Here is a 20,023-nt window from a genome sequence, read left to right as displayed (position 1 = left end):
GCTGCTCTGATCTTTTCTGATTGGCTTCACTGGGAAAAAATGTGGGCTTTTTAAAGTAAACCCTCCCAGAAAGATGCTAATTTATATTTTGCGCCATTTAAATTGTGAGCAAATGAGAAAATTTTCATGTAACTTACCAATTTGCTACATTCTCCCTTCTATGTGGGGAATTTGCACTTTGAGTGTAAAGAGAAGAGGAAACGTCTGTCCTGTTTCCCCCATAACCTTGTCTGTAGCTAATCTCCCCTCCACCTCAAACACTCTCCCTCCATGAACAAATGCCTTCATGCTCGAGCAAACAGACCTGCTGATCCAAAGAGAAGTCAGTCCTTCCTCTTGAGAAACTGACAGTCTAGATGGGAGACAAACTGGGTATGTAAACAATATTATAATTCATATTGTAGATATGACAGAGCCCAGAGCCCAGAGCAGGTGGGACAAATGTTGGAGCAGTCATCAAGTTTCACTGTTACCTTCAAATTGGGCTGTCACTGAATGCCCCAGAGGGCAGCAGAGGGGAAGGATATTTTGAGCAGACAGCAAGTGCGAAGGCACGGAGAGAAGGATCTCTGCGTGTTTAGGGAACAAACAATGAGATGTGACGGACACTTAGGATGCCTGGGAGAGGATGGTGACAGATGAGCTGGGAAGGAAAACATGACTTTATAACAAATGCAAAGGGGCCTGTGCTTTATTAGCAAGAGAACACTCTCAAAGGCAAGAGAGTGGCATAGTCTGTTTTAAAATGATAATAGCAGCCTGTATTTCATTTTCATATAATGTATTTAATTCTTACAGCCCTGTGATGAAGGCTCTGTAATTACCCCCATTTAACAAATGAGAAAGCACAAGGAAGCTCAGTCACCCAGCTTAAGGTCACAGCTCATAAGGATCAAACCCAGGCAGTCTGGCTTGAAAGGCTCATGCATCACGCCTCTGTGAATCAGAGCTGAGGATGGGCTGTGGGAGAAGAGAACGGGAGAGAGAGAAATTAAGATGCTGCTTGAAGAGTCTAAGCCAGTGTTTCCTGAACTTAGCATTCACTTCCTACTTTTCCACAACTTAGGCTGTATCCAAGAACCACTTTTAATATTTCTTTAAACTAACTCATTTTTTTTCTTTCGAGGAAGATTAGCCCTGAGCTAACATCTGCTGCCAATCCTCCTCTTTTTGCTGAGGGAGACTGGCCCTGAGCTAACATCCGTGCCCATCTTCCTCTACTTTATATGTGGGACGCCTGCCACGGCATGGCTTGCCAAGCGGTGCCATGTCCGCATCCAGGATCTGAACCTGCCAACCCCGGGCCACCGAAGTGGAATGTGTGCACTTAACTGCTGCGCCACTGGGCCAGCCCCCTAACTCATCTTTTTAAACTTAAATTTTAAAGGGAAACCTGAGGACAATGACAACAAAACAACAGGCACAAAAGTTAGGATGGGTCATGGCCCCTAGACAAAAAGCTGCACCCAGAGTTAGAGGATAGAGAAGGCGGGAGATGTCAAAGCAGGGCAGGCAGAAGCAGGTGCGGGGCTGGCCACAAAGGATGGAGAAGCGACAGGAAGACGGTTACTGAGAATGCCTTTAGCAAGACGGTGGCTCCAGCAAAGGGAGGAAAACTGAGCTGCGGCAGTGAGTGAGGGGTTTGTGGATTTTGTGGAAGAGTGGGGCTGGGACTGACAAGAAACCCTGAGGGCAAAGAAGATGGAGTCCAAGAAGCAAATAGAGTGGTGAGGGGTGACTGATGGATACCCAGGCTGGGAGCCATGAAGACGGTTGAGGATATTTGAGGAGGTTTGAGGACTGCAGGAAGGGGACAGTTGGGGTGGCTTAGAGGGTTGGGGGAAGAGTTCCAGAGGTGAGAGCTGAAGGGCTGAGGAAGGGCGGCAGCAGGGTGACCGGGGACACAAGACATTGGGGAGAAGTGGGTGGGTGCTCAGCCCACCACAGTGTATCTTGCAGGTTGTCCCTGAGCCTGAATCCTGCACACAGGGGTGATGGTCAGCTTCCCAGAAGTGAGATGAACTTGTCATCCATATGCCACCAGAAATCAGCTCTAATCCCTCCAGGGCTAGCACCACCTTTCGGGAAACACTGGTGTGGGCAAAGGATGGTAACAACCTGAGTTAAAGAACAGGATACTTGGAGGCCATTGCTAAGTTTCTAGAAGAACGGTTGGGTGATCATTATTCTGTTTCATTTTTTTATTCTCCACAGTGCCTACGCATGACACTTTGTAAATAACAGGCACTCAAATATTCAATTACATTACTGTAAGTGGTTGAAAAGACCTAAGTGGAGATGAGTCTTCTGAGGCATATCTAACTAGTAAGGCTCCAGTTCATGAATTCAAGGGTGAGGGGAGAGTGTTAGACTGGGTCAACAGAATACTTTCCCTCACGAGAAAGGACAATTTTTCAGATGGCTGACAGACTGCCCTAGCTCACTGATATCTAGAAAGGCCTTGAGGCTTTAGATATTGCCGGAAAGTAAGGAAAAAGAAATTAAAGATACGGTAGAGAACGCTTAATGTTTCAAGATCCACACCAGATCATAAACCATTCCCCAGTGGCTACAAAAACCACTTACGTCTGGGTAAAATACATTTGCCTGAAAATCAACTTCGGAAATTGTTAGCCAACAGCCTAAGGTGACCCCAATGATTCTCACCTTCTGGCATTCACACCCCCGTATAATGTCTCTATCCCTTAACTGTGGGCAGAACCTGTGACTTGCTTCTAACCAAAGAATATGACGAAGGTGATGGAAAGTCATTCCTGTGACTGTTGTTATATGACTCCATCTTGCTAGCAAAGGGCCAAGTGACAGGGAATGGCGGGCAGCCTCTGGGAGCTGAGGGCAGCGTATGGCCAATGGCCAGCAAGAAACTGAAGCCCTCAGATCTACAGCTCCAAGGCAAGGAATTCTGCCAACAACCTGAAAAGAGTTTGGAAGCAGATTCTCTCCCCAGTTAAGCCTCCAGATGAGACCAAAGCTCTGACCGATACCTGGATTGTAGCCTTGTGAGAGCGGAGCAGAGAACTCAACAAGCTGTGCTTAGACTCTCGATGCACAGAAACTATGGGATAAATTATACATGTGTGTTGTTTAGAGCGAATTTTATGGTAATTTATTATACAGCATAGAAAATGAATACAGAAATCTTAATACATAAAAGGAAAAACAGGAAAAGGATTATTGAGTTAGTGACCATTTGGGATCTTTATTAATGAAGATCAAACATCCAAAGGGCAGTCCCCAATGCTCATTTCCATGATTTTAAGAGTTGGTTCTTCCACGTCGTGATTATTGTCACCTTTGACACCGCGGAAGTGAAGAGGCTGGGAGAGTGCTGTGCTGAGAAGACATAACTCAGCTGAAGCCTTTTCAGTGTCATTATCAACTTCAATGACATTCACAGAGGTTTCTTGGTCTGTGAAGCTGCTTGAAATACTTGGATTTTTTTCATCCCAAATTGAAGGTCCAACATGTGTTTCATCATTCACCTGTCGAATTATAACCCCTTCTGAATACTTTGATTTATAGACGGGTAGGAAAAATTCACCAGGTGAAGACAGTATCTCGTTCTCATCCTTCGGTGCAGACAATAACATATCCAAGGCCTTTTGGTATTCTTGGCGTTCCTGTTGAATTATTGTATCTTGCTCATTTTTATATTCATTTTGTTCTGAATTCTTAGCCTTTTCAAAATCAAGTAAATTCAACGTATTAACATCGTCTAGCTTTACTGAGTTTTCCTTGGATGTGCAGCCTAAATCCACCTTCAGGACACGCAGCAGGTGGCGCATTTTTTCCTACGAAAAAGACAAGAATAATTACATTAATTAAGCTAGTCCAATTGTATTACTTTTGAATCAGCAGCATTAATACTTCTCCTTCCACACTCTGCTCCACCCCCCCAAAAGTGCAAGGAAAAAGGTGTTTGCTTTTAATGCATTCTTTGAGGGTATGGAAAAACTTCAAAATTCTTTCCAGGGGCCAGCCCCGTGGCTGAGTGGTTAAGTTTGCGTGCTCTGCTTTGGCGGCCCAGGGTTTCACCGGTTCGGATCCTGGGCGTGGACATGGCACCGCTCATCAAACCATGCTGAGGTGGCATCCCACATGCCACAACTAGAAGGACCCACAACTAAAAATACACAGCTATGTACCGGGGGGATTTGGGGAGAAAAAGGAAAAATAAAATCTTAAAAAAAATTCTATATTAGAATTTTCTAATGAAGTTCTAAAGAAAGACAAACCTCCTCCAAATGATGTTTATTTTGTTTTATATGTCGCTCAAACAGTCGTTCTAAAAACCTACGAACGATAAACAAAAATATTAATGTCTCAAAATCAGAAAATCAACAAAACATAAAACAACCATGCAATAACTAAACTACTTAAGGTTGGAAAATATTTTTCAGATTACTCTTTTCTCTCCAAAGCTAAACACTAATCCTTCCCTGTTTGTTAAGTTCTCCATTGATGAAGCTAGTATGGCTTCTACTATGTGCTCGTTTAAGTCATATAAGGGATGCCAATGTTTCCGGAAGATTGCATGCTACTTACATTTCTGTGAATAAAATATTCTAAATGAGGTCCAGAAATCGCCCCCACACATCCCAAAAAGCTTTCTCTTTCTTTTCTCACACACACACACACAAACACCAAAACCTCTCCCTCTTCTATTTCACATACACACCACCCCCAAAATCCTAACCTTGAAGAAAATGCTCTGATAAAGAGTTATTTTACAACGCTTCCCAAATTATACTTGAAAAAATTCCACTGATGGTAAATCCACATAACCTAAACGTTATCACTTATTAAGCACCTCTAAGTGCTAGACATTTGTGACAGATACATAATAATCATTATACCTCTAATCATGACCAATAATGGGAGAGAAAAGTATTTTCAAAAACAGTCTAAAGATGAAAAAGCAATGTCTCTAGAATGGTGATTTCCCTCCCTAAGGTCACAAGCGATTAAGAAAATTTAACCTAGATGTATCTTGCTCCGGAGAATTTATTCTCTCAACGACACCATGCTCGTCTCGCCATCACATGCACATATCAGTAAGTTTCTTGAAAAACAACTCATTTGTTACCATTTGTTATTATTAATGAAGTTATAAGCCAACTTTGGATTTAGTAGTTCTGAATTATTTGGCAATTTTTAAAAAGCCCAAGAAATCCATGTTCTACATTTTACAACTAGGGTTGATGTTTTGGACTATTTCACTCCTAGCCATTTTTCTATGCATAAATACTTCTTTACCAAAACTAGGATTAAACAATACATACTCTTTGGGTCCCCGTTTTGTTTTTTCTTACCAATTATATATTTTGAACATCTTTCTGATGCAATAAATTCACTCCTACAGCATTAGTGTAAATCTCCGAACAGAACGGACTTTTGGAAATATTCTACAATCTATTCAACCAAACCTTTGCTATTCACCATGGAGGCCGGTTCCATTTTTTGCTGCTATTGTAAAAAATGCTGCAACAAACAGCCTTACAATCTAAGAGAAAAATTTAAGTTTTTTAGCATAAATACACGTTTTATGCAAACTTTTTTGTTCTTTTTTTGCTTTTAATCTTTGCTATATTTTTTTATTACAGTTGGAATCAATACTTTTGTTGTGTTAAAAAACATACAATTTACCATCTTAACCATTTTTAAGTGCAGGTCAGCAGTGTTAAGTATATTCACACTGTTGTGAAACACAGCAAGGCAACGTGTTCATCTTGCAAGTCTGAAACTCTACACCATTATGCAAACATTTTAAACCACCTTTTTAAAATGAAAGAGGTAAATAGAATTACTGTGAAAAAACTTAGGGTCTTTCTGGTATATCTTTTTGTACCAATAAAGAAACTGCTTTAATTAAAAAGAAAAAGCTTCACATAGGAATAGAAATCACTCATTAGAAATGTCTGCACTTGACATTATGATGACAGGGAAAGCGAGTAGTGCACATGATGGGGGCCTATGATACGTAACAAAGTGGAGCTTAGTGCTTAACGAATTTTAGACAAATGTTCAACTTGATTCAGGACCCCACAGTTTCTGTAAGATATGAAATACCTTATCTGGTTGTGCAAACTTTCCATTTCACTTACAATATGCAAACCTAGCTTTTAATTTATCTTCACTTTACTAGTAACAGTGTGTACTAGAATGTAACAAAATGTAACATTTTGGAATATAATGTAACAAAAAATGCTTGCTTCTGATTCTCATGACAATTCGAAAGAGTAAAATGAGATGATGGATCTTTGAAAATAAGCAAAAATTTACTAGTCTTATAACTAATAGTCTTCTCAATTGTTTTTTGTAGACTTCATGGGATTTTTATGTGGATTGATAGTGTTATGTGTGAATAAAGACAGTCTTACTTCTTTTTTTCAAATATGGATACCATTTATTTCTTTTTCCTTTTTTTTGTGATAGGCTTTTTTGCTTTTTTTAATTGAGGTATAACTAACATACATTATATTAGTCTCAGGTGTACTACATAATGATTAGATATTTGTACATATTGTGAAATAATCACCACCACAAATCTAGTTAACCTGTGTCACCATACATGGTTACAGAATTTCTTTTGCGTGTGATGAGAACTCTTAAGATCTACTCTCTCAGCAACTTTCAAATACACACTACACTATTATTAACTACAGTCACCATGCTGTACATTACATCCCCATGACTTGTATATTTTACAACTAGAAGTTGATTCCCTTCACCCATTTCACCCCCCCACCCCACCTCTGGCAACCACCAAGCTGTGTCTATATTTAACAGATATAAAAAGATTTAAATGAATAAAATCTGTGTTCTTTTCTAAAAACTCCCCCAAACTGTGAACTTGCTTTAAATTATGAATTAAACATTCTTTACAATTTGCTATCAACTATAAGCATATGGTCCCCCAAGAAAGCAATATAATTTTTCATTTCCTAATATGTGGAAATACCTTTAAAAAATAAGACCAAATTAAGAGTATTTAATGTACTGTTCAACCACCATATACAATTTAAAATATCTAACCTGTTTGAAAATAAACCAAGTTTCAAAATTTCATCTGTTATATCTTCAATGAAACTCAGATACAATAGTTCTTCTTCACTGTGAAGGCAAAGTAATATAGAGCATAAAAATTATTGCTTGCTTAGTCTGAAAACTATAGGAAACAGAAGTGCCTACTTAGAAATATCTATCTCCACTATTACAAATGTACTTCTATCTCGCATTATTAAGGGGAAATTATAAAACAAACATATTGTCTACCTCCTCAAATTATGCAAGGATAAATATTACAATGAGAAAATATTCCCAAATAGAGTAAAATTTCACAGATGTCTGCAACATTCATCCAGCAGTAAAAAATAAGCAGGAATTAAACAAAACAAAAAACAGAGAGCAACCAAGGGCAAGAGGGCAGCCAAATGTGATCCACTGGGGGCACGTGTTCCCCAGGAGCATTTTAAGTGTCCTTTGGCTCCTGACCACGTCCAGCAGCAAAGGTCTGAGCCCCTCTGCATGGCACTTCTTAATTCTTTATTTCCACTAAGCAAAATGAAGAGGCCAAAAAGATCTTAGAGCGGATTTTTCTCCCAAAGGGAGGCTGCAGGGAATACTGACATCCTGCCCTGGAAAGAGAAAACTAAAATATTTGAACAAACAATGGTTGGCATATAGTAAGTGTTCAATAATCCTATATATTAGAAATAATATGCTTCAGAACTTCTAAAGCACTTTCCCACCACGACCTAATCTAATCTTCAGAACAAGCCTGTCAGGTGGACTGGGTAGCTATGGTTTTTCCCACTTAGCAATGAGTTCCCCAAGGGGAAGAAAGGCTAATAAGCACATTGCCAAGGTCATGTGTTAGTTAAGTAGCAAAGATAGATTTTTTAACTAATCTTCTAATTATAAATTCACAATCCTTTTTAAAACTGTACTATGGCACTTACCTGGTATAACCTACCAATTTGACTAAGGTTAACATCTCAATATAACCTGGAAACATATATTTCCCTATGGAAAAAATTTTTAAGCTGGTCATTATGATAAATTGTGTCAGGATTCAGTTATGTCGTTAGTTGATTCCCAGCTTTTTATTCAGGTATATTCAATTATAATATTTTACTTTACTTCTTTTAGATAGAAACTACTAGAAAAGATAATATTTCTTTCTTTAGGTCATTCTGTGTATTGGTTGTAGCTGGCTTATAAATCTTAAGTCACGAGTACTGAAGCATCATGAATTTCAAGACCGAGACGTTCGCAATGAACCATGCAGCCTTGCCAGGTGAGAGCTCCCTGGGAAAGGCCTGAGGGAGGCGCAGGGCCCTGAGGGAGCGCGGGTGCCTGCCCTCTGGTCCACGATGTGCCGCCTCATCCTGCCCTCTTTTAAATCTCTGGTCCCGTTTTTCTCCCACCTCCTTCATCTCAGATCCAATCTCTGACACTGGAAATGCACTTGACAGCTGAAACCATCCAAGGCATTTTTTAGGTTCTATGTAACTGCTAACCTATTATTTTTATTTAGGTGCAGTATTCCATAATTACTAAACACAACGAGTAGTTTTTAAAAACAGCGCCTCTGCACGGCATGGATAGTTAAAGTATTCGCATATGGTGACTATTTAAAATCACAAAGGATGAACCCTCCAAGACTCAGGTTCTTCAGTACTATCTGTGCCAGGTAAACTGGTTAGCATCACTGCTAGAGGATTTGTCTTGGGGAAAATCCTTTTTTCATACGAATGCTGACGGCAAATAATATAAGCCAGTGTCTCTTTTTCCTTCATTCATGAATTAGCAAAATGAATTCATTTAAACTTTGACAGAATACTCACTTTGTAAAATTTCCTTAGGAAAACTAATACTGCCACTGAATTGTAGAACACGAAAATAGAAGAGAGCACATGGAATTAAATAGTACTTATGTTGCAAATACTGTGTGTCTTCTATTTGGGAAAGCAGTTAGATAAAGACAGCTGACGTGATTTCTCCTGTGAGCTGTTTACCTTGAGGAAGAACACTGAAGAGCACCATCTTTAACCTTGTCCCACGGGAAGCCAGGCACTTCTACAGGTAAAGGGCTTATTTTTCCTTGGGTACCAACTGTCATACAACTAGATGCCTGGAGCTGCAATGAGGAAAGTAAGTTTTTATTTTGCTTCAAAAATACACTATGAGAGCAGAAATAAAACAAAACAGCAAATTCAAAAAAAAGTCAAGGTAAGAGATATTCAGTGATATCTCTGTAAAAAGTGACTTACAGTCTTAGGACAAGGAATGTCTTAGAATACATTTATCCATCCAATCAGGACCTTTTTCTTAAATTTACTTAAAGTAAGATAAAACAACTTCTGATTTCTTATATTTTAATGAGGGATATTTTAAATGACATTAAGAAACACCACCAATAAATATATAAGAGAAAATGAAGCAAATTTGCAAGTTTTAAGTAAATTTAAGAAAAAATATCCTATTATTCAGAAACTCAAACCGACCATCTGTTTCAAATGCCAACATAACAAACATGTAGAAGCAGTGGCAGCTCTGGCAGTATGAACAATAGTGACAAAAACAATGGCACAGAATCGTTACTATGGGCCACATAATGTACCAGGCATTTACTTGTATTATTAGAGTTAATCTGCACAATGCTCATTTATATAAAGTGCTGTTAAAATGTGGGTCTGCTCATATAAGGCCCCTATTAGCTTCCTCAAGTAGACGGCTGGCGGTGCTGATGGTGGAACATGGGACAGACTACTTTCTTACAGGGTTATGGATAAACATTTGGAACACAATGCCATAAAAGTGGACTTACTCTGCTTTAGTTTATCTAGTTATCTACAGAGCTAACTCTCTTCTTAAATCTGAAGCTGGCTGTAGCCATCACTTATTGAGGCCTTGTCAGGCTAGGCACTTTAACTACATCATTTATTCCTTCCAATAATCCTGCACATTAAGTACAGGTTTTCTAGATGTGGAAATTCAGCTCTCAGAGGATAAGCGATTTGTCCTTGGGCGCTTAAGTGGCAGGGCCTTATGTCAAACAGTTATTAATGGCAGAGACAGAAACCTACATTCCTCTACCCATTTTCAGAAGGGAAGAGGGAAGTTGAGTGTGGATTAGATTTTATTCTTCTATCCCTGAATCTGTGTTTGATATTTTAATAGATAAAGCTTTATATAAACAATAAATTTAAATTACAACACAAGAGTATCATTAATACCCCTAAAATAAAAATAATCAGTTAATCTCAAAATCAGACTTAAAGCTGTAATATTTCAAAAGAAAGATTGCTAAGCATTCAAAATATAAACACTGTGAAAAAGAGCTTTATGGTCTAGAAAAAAGTAAAAGCAAACATGAGAATGATACCCATCTATTCTAATAAAATATATAATTTCAAATAATGTAAGCAGTGGCAATTCGTTAAAAAACATACACGCATAAACACTAAAACAACTTTTCTGGCTCATTTAGTGATCCAAGTCTTCTTGGAAAGCAACATTTAAGGTATTTTATTCATCTACCCATCTATCCAGCCAGCCCACCTACCATCCAGAAAAGATGCTAAAAACAAATGATCTCCCAGATTGGTCAGGATCCTTCCGGCCATTCACAGAGAGCTACAACCACTTGTATACAGGGAGACCTTCTGTATACTGGCTATATCAATCATATGCAAGAAGTGTCACCAAGAGGTTATTCTTCACAGTCCAAACAGCTATACATATTCTATGAAGGTAAAGCAGCTGTAATTCCAATGTGGAACACAAAGAGATCTCATTTTCATTACCTCTGAATCTTCGAAGTTCTTAGTCTCGACTGTCTCAAAATCAGGTTTAAAGCTGTAATATTTTAAAAGAAATGATTGTTAAGCCTTCGAAATATAAATACTATGATACTGAGATCTATTGTCTAGGAAAAAATAAAAAACATAAGAGATGAAACTGACCTATTCTTATTAAATGCATAATTTCTAATTAGATAATCAGGAAATAAATATGGTTTGAATTATATTCTTCTTTTCCCTTTTTTTGAATAGCAGCTAGATTTCAGCTGGACAGAATGGGACTAGGGAAATGGAAATTACTATCTTCAAAAGCTATCATAAATATAATCAGAAAAGCGTATGGTAGACCTGTTTCATTTCTCTCTCACTTGACAAGTTCTAGCATAGATTCAGTCCTGAATTCTCTGATTAAATGTACACAGACTCATCTGATGTTACTGTACCTGTTCTCTATACCCAGAGAAAACAATACTAGTCTGAAAATGTTTTTTACTTTCTAAAATAACTAAAACCTAGTACCAGATAAATATTTGCTTATATAACACTAGGAAAAACAATCACAAACCAGCTAACACAATACTTTTACAAGATTTGTTTGTTTCTTCAACCATTTGGCAAACTTTTACTGAATATTCATTATGGGTTAGGCACCATTATACATGAAAACATTACTGAGGCAAATTATACTTAATTTCCAGAAATTATCTCAACTGTCTAAATTATTCCTGGGGAGCTATTGCTATACAAGACTGGGGTCAAATATTTGCAGGGAACGCAGCACAGGGGTAGTTAGATAAACAGTTTTTTCCCCCTCTATAACCCATTGTTTTGCCTTTTACTTTTCTAAGCAGCATTTTTCGGGTTTTTTGTGAGGAAGACTGGTCTCGAGCTATCATCTGCTGTTGATCTCCCTCTTTCCCTCCTCCTCCCACCAAAGCCCCAGTACACAGTCCTGTGTCCTAGCTGTAGGGCCTTCTAGGCCTCAGCATGGCCTGATGAGCGGTGGGATCGGATCCAACAAACCCCGGGCCGCTGACGTGGAGCACGAACTTAACCACTCAGCCATGGGGCTGGCCCCCGTTTTGCCATTTTTAACGTGAATCAATAGACACATTTACACAAATGCTGTTTGATGACATATTTTAAAGATTCTCTGAGTATAATATTTAGAAACCTACACAAATTCTAGTACCATGTTTGAAACAATAAATCAAGGTAAGCAACATTTCATGTTTATACGCAGCTTGACAAGCTTAATAGCTATTTTTTCAACCATTACACTGAGGGTTCTAGTGATACATGCAAAATGAAAAGTCACATTAATCTCATTCTAACCAAAAGGGCACTACCAGACCTTAAGTCTGGCACATAAGGTAAATGATATAAAATAAAGAATATTATTTAATTTCTACAACATCCTGAAGAATTTACTATTGGCTGTTAAGGTGCCATACCTGCTTATTAATCCAGCCTGGGTTTCAGCTTGTATCCGTTGATCTGTTAAATCCTTTTTTCTTTTGGCTGGTGTGTAATATCGATACTGTGACAGGAAAGATTTCGCTTCTGTTTTTAAAGTGCGTGGAGTGAATGGCAAATGTCTGTTAGAAAAGAGTTCAGAATGTTTATCCAAAAGGTCCCCACTAGGTGCTTTTGAAATAACTAGCTCAAACCGGTAGGAATTTGGGACTGTGCTCCTGGGCCTTCTGCCATACACGGTTCCGGAGCATGGTTTCCTGGGCCCAGAGGTGGTGTAATCCATGCTGGACTGGGAGGAACTGGAGTTCTTCTCAGGACTGTTTGTGAGCACTTTACTGGATTTAGGTGCACTTAGGTGTAGTCTCTCTGAAGAAGTTACTCGTGACCTTGTAAAGGACGGAAATCCATTCACTTCTTTGAGTAACACACCATCCTCATCATGTGGTTCCCCTGAAGGCTAAGAACATTTGGTTTGATAGTCATCAGTTACATTTACAAATTCATGTAATTGGGGATCTCCAGATTATACAGTAAAAAATGGCTGCCTCAGGGGTCTACGAAATTAACTTCAATGTTCCTAACATGTTAGCACTGTGTATAAAGTTCTACTCAAGTTTTTGAATTATTAATATACAAAAATATAATTCTAAATTTAAGTAATAGCAATCATTTTCCTTTCTGAAATTAAAAAATGATTAATAACATGTATTTATATTTGGTGTCTTGAACTAGTGTTTTGAGATCTACTGGTAGATCTCAGTTTTATTTGAAAGTTTCCAAACCAATCGTGAGCACCAAACGCCTTCTCAAGCACTGCTGGTGGCAGCATCCTCCCTTTCCCGTCTTGTCATTATGTCAGACTTCAGTGCCACCAGCTCCTCTGTGACTTCAAGGCTTTGAAGAAAGGAAAAGGAACTTCTCACAATGTATGGAGCCCCGATTTAAATAACTGATATTTTAAATATAATTAAGAAATACTTATTCCATAAAAATTTCCTATGTTTCTCAACTTCTCCTCATGAATGGAGAAAGCTTTGAAAGGGAAGGCATTTTGTCAAAACTGCTCCATTTCTTTTTGGTTTAACTTTGGAAGAGCTATTTCTACAAGGCATCCATAAAGTCTAAAACCAGAGATAATGCTTCATTCTCTTACAGATTAGATGCCCAAGAAGCCTTGCCTATACTTTCTGGACACCTGTGTATCCTTTACGAAACTGAGGCACTTTTAGGTAGAGGGGAAGTTAACGGAAAGTACAGAAGATGAGATGAAAATGGCTAGGATTTCGGCACTTATATCTGCCCTACAAGCTCATGAGGAGAAAAACAAGAGGAAGATGAACAAGCTGAACAGGGGAAAGCTGGGCACTTCCTGTGTGCAAGGTACTGTTTTTGCCATTGGACAGAATAAAGAGGAATACTCACTGCTACTAACATGTATCAAGTGTTTACCATGTGCAAGGTACTGTTCTGATTCATTCACAGGGACAACTCACTTAATCCACACATTGTGGTGGTACAGTTACTACCTCCACTTTATAGATGAAGCAGCTGAGGTGCAGGGCCTCACAGATGTGAATCCAGGCTGAGCGTACGCTCTTCATTATTATATCATACTAACTATTTTAAAGACTCACTAGGGAATTATACAATTTTAGATTTTTTACAGCATCAGGAATCTTAAGTTGATCTTAACTCTTTTCCTGTAGAGAACAAGACAGCTAACCTCAGTACTGATTGATCTAAGCGAGGAAGCTGCAGATAACTTGACAGTGTGATTACAGCCTAAAATAGATCAAGTCACCTATTTCCTCTCCAAGTGCTTTCTAACTCTACCCCAAATACAAGGTAAAATTACTCAAAGTAAGTATTTTAACATTAAATTTTGAGTCACTAGGGTAGTTTGGTTAATGAGTTCAAGACAGTTTTAAAAAGTGCTCCCAAACTAAACTCACACTGCAGCTTATATACCAGAAGAGTTTGGCTCCTTGGAAGAAATTTCTAAGAACCATCTGAAAAATCCTATAGGGCCATTAAATAATAATCACAGGAATTATTTATACTTAGAAGAACAGCACAAACTGAGATCAGAGCAGGCAGAAAAGCGTAAGGCATCAGATTACCTGTAAGAAAATTCTTATAACAAAATGAAACACCAAAGAAAGTCTTTAAAGGCAGAAGTATACTCTCATCTGTCTGCAATGGGCTGGAAAAGTTGCTTTTGAACTGACTAAAGGCATGAAACTTTTCTGTATTTTTATGTCTCATAACCTCTACCTTATATTCTACTTGCTCCTTCCTTGGAAACCAGTAGAACACAGTATGAAATCAATTGTACCAATATGCTTTTTTGAGATTATTTTTTTCCTTTAGTTGTGAATATCAGAAAGCTGGATGAATAAAATTTTCACAGAAAATGTGTAACACACTGGTAAATTCACCAAAATGTGAATAGCAGATCACTGTAAAGTCTAAAATCAGAAAAGTGTTCATCAGTTATACGTCAATGGAACAAAAAACTCGGGAACCTCTTAGCTATTGCTTCTTGTTCTTCTCGTCATTGAATCAGTCATCAAGTCCTGGGGATTCTGTTTTCTAAATATCTCTAAATGTAGTCTTTGTGTTCTTTCTGCTGTCTTAGATCAGGTCTTAATCACTTCTTTCCCAGATTACTGCAACTGTCTTATAATTATTCTGTCCTCCTCCCCTGCCAGTGCAGTCTTTGTAAAGTGTCAGTATGATGACATAACTTCCCAGAGAAAAACTGGTCTAGGGCTTCCTCACATTTCTCAAGGAAAAAAAAATCCAAATTTATTATTATGGCAGAAATCCCCTTTGTCTTTCCCTCTGCCTACTGATATATCACACCTTCACGTGCAATGAGAAGAGCTGGAATCAAAAATATGACACTTTGGTACCTAGTAAGCAGAGCAGTGAAACTGGCTTTCACCAACAGGGAATAGTTTTTACCACATCTTGGGTGCTAGGGGACAGAAATCAAAGCTCAGGGATCAATCTGGACAGTCCAGGAGACCATGCTCATGAACCTGGGATCTTCTCAATGGCTATACCTCTACTAGGTGACTTGCAAGGAAACTTGGCCATCTTGAATGCTGGAATTGAGTGGAAAAGGAACTTTGCCCTTTGAGAATCTGAAAACACATGCTGCCCGCACACAAGCTTACAGCCTAAATTTGCATTACCCAGACAGTCCACAAAAACCTTAAGCCAAGACAAATGACTCATTTTTTTCTGATACATAAACTATAGTGAGATAAAAAGGCGAGGGAAGGAGAAGCTATAGACTAAAAGAAATTTATCAGCTGAAATTATTTAGATCCCAATCCTAACAAAGTAAACAAAAATTATGAGACAATGGAGAAATCCAAACACTGGATATTTGATGATATTAAAGAATTATTAATTTTTAAGGCATAACAATGGTATTGTGGTCTTCTAGATAAATATTTATGGATGAAATTATATGATATCCAGGATTTGCATCAAAATAATCTGGGATGGGGTAGTGAGTGAGGATATAGGTGAAATGAGTCTGGCCGTGAAGTGATCATTGTTGCACCTGGGGGACAGGAACATGTGGGTTCATTATATTACTGTATTTCTGCAGATGCTAAAATCTCAAAATTTCAAAGTTTAAAAAAAGAAAACACCCCACACAGAAATAAAACAGACTCCCAGTTTCAGCTGAGAGACAGGGAGAGATGGAAAGAGCATAGCTCTCACCATTACAACAAGAAAAAAGATGGAAAAACTGCAAATTAATGATTTTTCTTGAACTAATTAGAGAACTAAGGTCATAGAGCAAACAACTAACCTGAAATCTGGAGAGAGACAGGCACCTGAAGGGAGAAAGAGGACCTGCGCATTTGCTTATGAGACAGATGCCGCTGAATGCCACACAACATGGTAAGATCACTCTAGGAGTTTTTAGCTAACTGCTAAGCACCGAGTGTAGACTAGCATGAGAGTGTGAAACCTCTGAGACTTGGGGAGTTTGTACCTTTTTGCAGGATTTTCCTCTAGGAATCCCAAGAGGAACTCACAGGGAAGAGCAGAGAGAATCCTGAGAAAGCTTCCTCTTTCCCCTGTTCTCTTGGGGTGGTTGGGGGAGGGCAAGAGCAGCCACTGCAGAAATTCCTCCCAGATCCATTTTCTCTCTCTCTCAAGGAACAAAAACCTTATTGACAGGGGGAAATTCCCTTCTTATTTGCCACGTAACAATCGTGGAAGAGACATCCCATCACCTTTGCCCTATTCTATTGATTAGAAGCAGGTTACAGGTCCTGCATACACTCAAAGACGAGGGATTCTTTAAGGGTGCGGGTCATTGTCGGGGGATGACATTTTAGAATTCTGCCTACTACAGTGGGTCAAATAGAAAGTACAAAATAAGAAGGCAGAAATAACATATTAAGTGCTTCACTTAAAAGACAAAGATTATCAGAGTGAATAATCTGACCCACTTAAAATTTTAGGACCTACCCAAAACAGCAGGATTAAAAAAATGGAAAAGTTGGAGCTGGCCCCGTGGCCGAGTGGTTAAGTTCGTGTGCTCTGCTGCAGGTGGCCCAGTGTTTCGTCAGTTCGAATCCTGGGCGCAGACATGGCACCGCTCATCGAGCCACGCTGAGGCGGCATTCCCACATGCCACAACTAGAAGGACCCACAACTAAGAATATACAACTATGTACTGGGGGGCTTTGGGGAGAAAAAGGAAAAAAATAAAATAAAATAAAATCTTTAAAAAAAAATGGAAAAGATATACAAAGGGAATACTATCAAAAGAAACCTGATTTAACTATATCACTATCAGAAAAAACTTGAATACAAAAAGCATTAAGGTAAAGAAGTTCAAAGCACAGTGACCAAGAAAATATCTCTCTAAATCTGTACATATGGAATAACATAGACTCAAAATATATAAAACAAAAATTGACAATACCACTAGGATAAATAGCTAAGTACATAATCATGTGAAAGATCTCTCTCAATAAATGATAGATTAATCAGACAAAAAGAATCAATAAGGGTAAAGAAGAGTCTAACATCTAAAAGATATGAAGTTGAATCTAATGAATATAGTGTATATCAAATACTCCATACAACAACTATAGAATATATTTTCTTTTCAAACACATAATGACATAGCGCATTTAAAAAAAATTGTCTGGGGGCCGACCAAGTGGCGTAGTGGTTAAGTTCACACTCTGCTTCAGGGGCCTGGGATTTGCAAGTTCAGATCCTAGGCATGGACCTACACACCGCTGATCAAACCAAGCTGTGGCACCATACAAAATAGAGGAAGACTGGCGCAGATGTTAGCTCAGTGACAATCTTCCTCAAGCAAAAAGAGGAAGATTGGCAACAGACGTTAGCTCAGGGCCAATCTTCCTCATCAGAAAAATAAATAAACAAACTAAATTAATTAAAAAATGTCTGCCTACTGGGCCATAAAATAAGTCTTAACAAATTTCAAGGAATGGGTATCATACAGAGAGATGTTCCCTGATCACAATACAGTTAGGCTAGAAATCTGTAACAAAGAGAAAACTAAGGAAAAAAAAAAAGAGATCAAGAAACACTTCTAAATGACTCCTGGGTTAAAGAAGAAACTATAATAGAAACTGTAAAATACTTTGAATTGAACTATAATAAAAATACCACATATCAAAACTTGTGGACGCAGCTAAAGCAGCACTTGGAGGAAAATGTATAGCCTTAAAAATGCTCATACTATGAAAGAACAGAGGCTGAAAATGAGCTAAACAAAAGCAGGAAAAGTACAGAAAAATAAAGCCAAAGAAAGCCAGAAGAGGAAAATAAAGATAAGAGTGGACATTAATGAAATGGAAAACAAAATGTAATACAGAGGATTAACAAAGTAAAAAATATGCCCTTTAAAAAGACTAATAAAAGTAACAAATCTCTGGTGAGAATAAAAAAGAAAAGAAGAATAAAGGCACAAGTAAACAACTTTAGGAATAAAAGGGGGAAATAAAACCTATTCAGGAGTGGGGCCAGCACCGCTGAGTGGTTAAGTTCTCACACTCCACTTTGGCAGCCCGGGGTTTCACTGGTTCAGATCCTGGGCACAGACATGGCAGCAGTGCTTGTCAGGCCATGCTGAGGCGGTGTCTCACATGCCACAACTAGAAGGACCCACAACTAAAAACACACAACTATGTACTGGGGGGCTTTGGGGAGAAAAAGGAAAAATAAATCTTTAAAAAAAATATTCAGGAGAGGGGCTGGCCCCCTGGCCGAGTGGTTAAGTTCGTGTGCTCCGCTGCAGGTGGCCCAGTGTTTCATTGGTTCGAATCCTGGGCGCGGACATGGCACTGCTCGTCAAACCATGCTGAGGCAGCGTCCCACATGCCACAACTAAAAGGACCCACAACGAAGAATATACAACTACGTACCAGGGGGCTTTGGGGAGAAAAAGGAAAAAATAAAATCTTTAAAAAAAAAAATATTCAGGAGAGATTGAGAGACTTATGAACAAGTCTATGCCAAAAATTAGAAAATTTACATGAAATGGATAACTTTCTACATATACACAATTTATAAAAATGGTTTTATAATGATTTCAAAAATTGAATCAGTAGTTAAGAATCTTCTCACAAAGAAAACTCTAGGCCCAGATAATTTTGATGTTGAGTTCCATCAAATTCAAGGAACGAATAATTCCAAACTTACATGAACTATTCTAGAAGATAGAAAAAGAGGAAGCTAAAATTTAAAAGGGAGGAAACTAACAGAGAACTTTTTTCACCATCCCTACCCAGGAGTATCCTGAAAACCTGCAGAAACTGTCCCATCCACCTAGTCAGCAACACCGAGTCAAGGTGAAGGAGACTTCTAGGAATTTTAGCTGGCGGCTTTGGTAAGGTTATATAATTTTCTCTTTTGATTTTACACTCATCAAGCAACATACTGATTATGACAACACAGTGTGACTGATTATAAGAAGATGCTGTACTGTTTAAGCAAACATTATCTACCAGTCCGTTAGTGTGATCACCTTCTCATTTTAAACTAATAATTTAGGATCCTGGGTTTAAAAAAAAAGAAAAAAGGGAAATGATAGGTCAATACCAATAATGGCAGATACTAAAATCCTAAACAAATCCTAGCAACTATATCCAGCAATGCATAAAAAGGAAATGCAGAATGACAAAGTTGTGTTCATACTAGGGATGCAAAATTGGTTTAACATTAGGAACTCTATTGTAATTCACTACATTAACAGATGAAAAAGAAAAATTACACCATCATTTCAAAAATGTATAAAAAGCATTTGATGACATTAACATGCATTCAGGAGAAAAGAAAAAAATCTTAGCAAACTAGAAATAGAAGAGAAGTTCCTTAACCAGATGTTAAAGGATGTCACAGAAAACCTATAGCAGGGGTCAGTAAATTATAGGATGCAGGTCAAATCTGGCCCGCTGTCTTTCTTTGTTAATAAAGTTTTACTGGAACACAGCTGCACTCATTCATTTGTATTGTCTCTGGCTGCTTTCCAATGGCACAACAGTTGTGACAGAGACTGTGTGGCCTGAAAAGCCTAAAATATTTAATATTGGGCTCTTTACAGGAAAAGTTTACTGACTCTGACCTATAGTAAACATGTTACCAAAAATTCAGCTTGCACCACTAATTAAGTACCTTACAAACATTTGCTTTTAAAAGGTAAAAAT

At 38.3% G+C, this 20,023-nt stretch overlaps 1 protein-coding gene across 4 annotated transcripts in view; it reads right to left on the bottom strand.

The window, feature by feature from the left end:
• Positions 1-3,087: 3,087 nt before the first annotated feature.
• SPATA7 (spermatogenesis associated 7) overlaps positions 3,088-20,023 on the bottom strand; it is a 32,512-nt gene continuing 15,576 nt past the window's right edge. For 3 of the 4 annotated variants that reach the window (XM_014845857.3, XM_070514166.1, XM_070514165.1), the window contains 6 exons: positions 12,284-12,762; positions 10,833-10,884; positions 9,042-9,163; positions 7,057-7,134; positions 4,257-4,314; positions 3,089-3,812 (listed from right to left, as the gene is read on the bottom strand). In XM_014845857.3, the coding sequence (XP_014701343.3) occupies positions 3,234-3,812; positions 4,257-4,314; positions 7,057-7,134; positions 9,042-9,163; positions 10,833-10,884; positions 12,284-12,762 (1,368 nt within the window). In that variant the 3' untranslated portion in view covers positions 3,089-3,233. Of the gene's footprint in view, positions 3,813-4,256; positions 4,315-7,056; positions 7,135-9,041; positions 9,164-10,832; positions 10,885-12,283; positions 12,763-20,023 lie in introns of all 4 variants that reach the window. The other variant, XM_014845858.3, reaches the window with a different exon arrangement.

Source organism: Equus asinus, chromosome 7 (genome assembly GCF_041296235.1).
Source record: "Equus asinus isolate D_3611 breed Donkey chromosome 7, EquAss-T2T_v2, whole genome shotgun sequence".
Taxonomy (NCBI): domain Eukaryota; kingdom Metazoa; phylum Chordata; class Mammalia; order Perissodactyla; family Equidae; genus Equus; species Equus asinus.
Note: the sequence above shows the minus strand (reverse complement) of the source record. Positions and strands in the feature narration are given on the sequence as shown.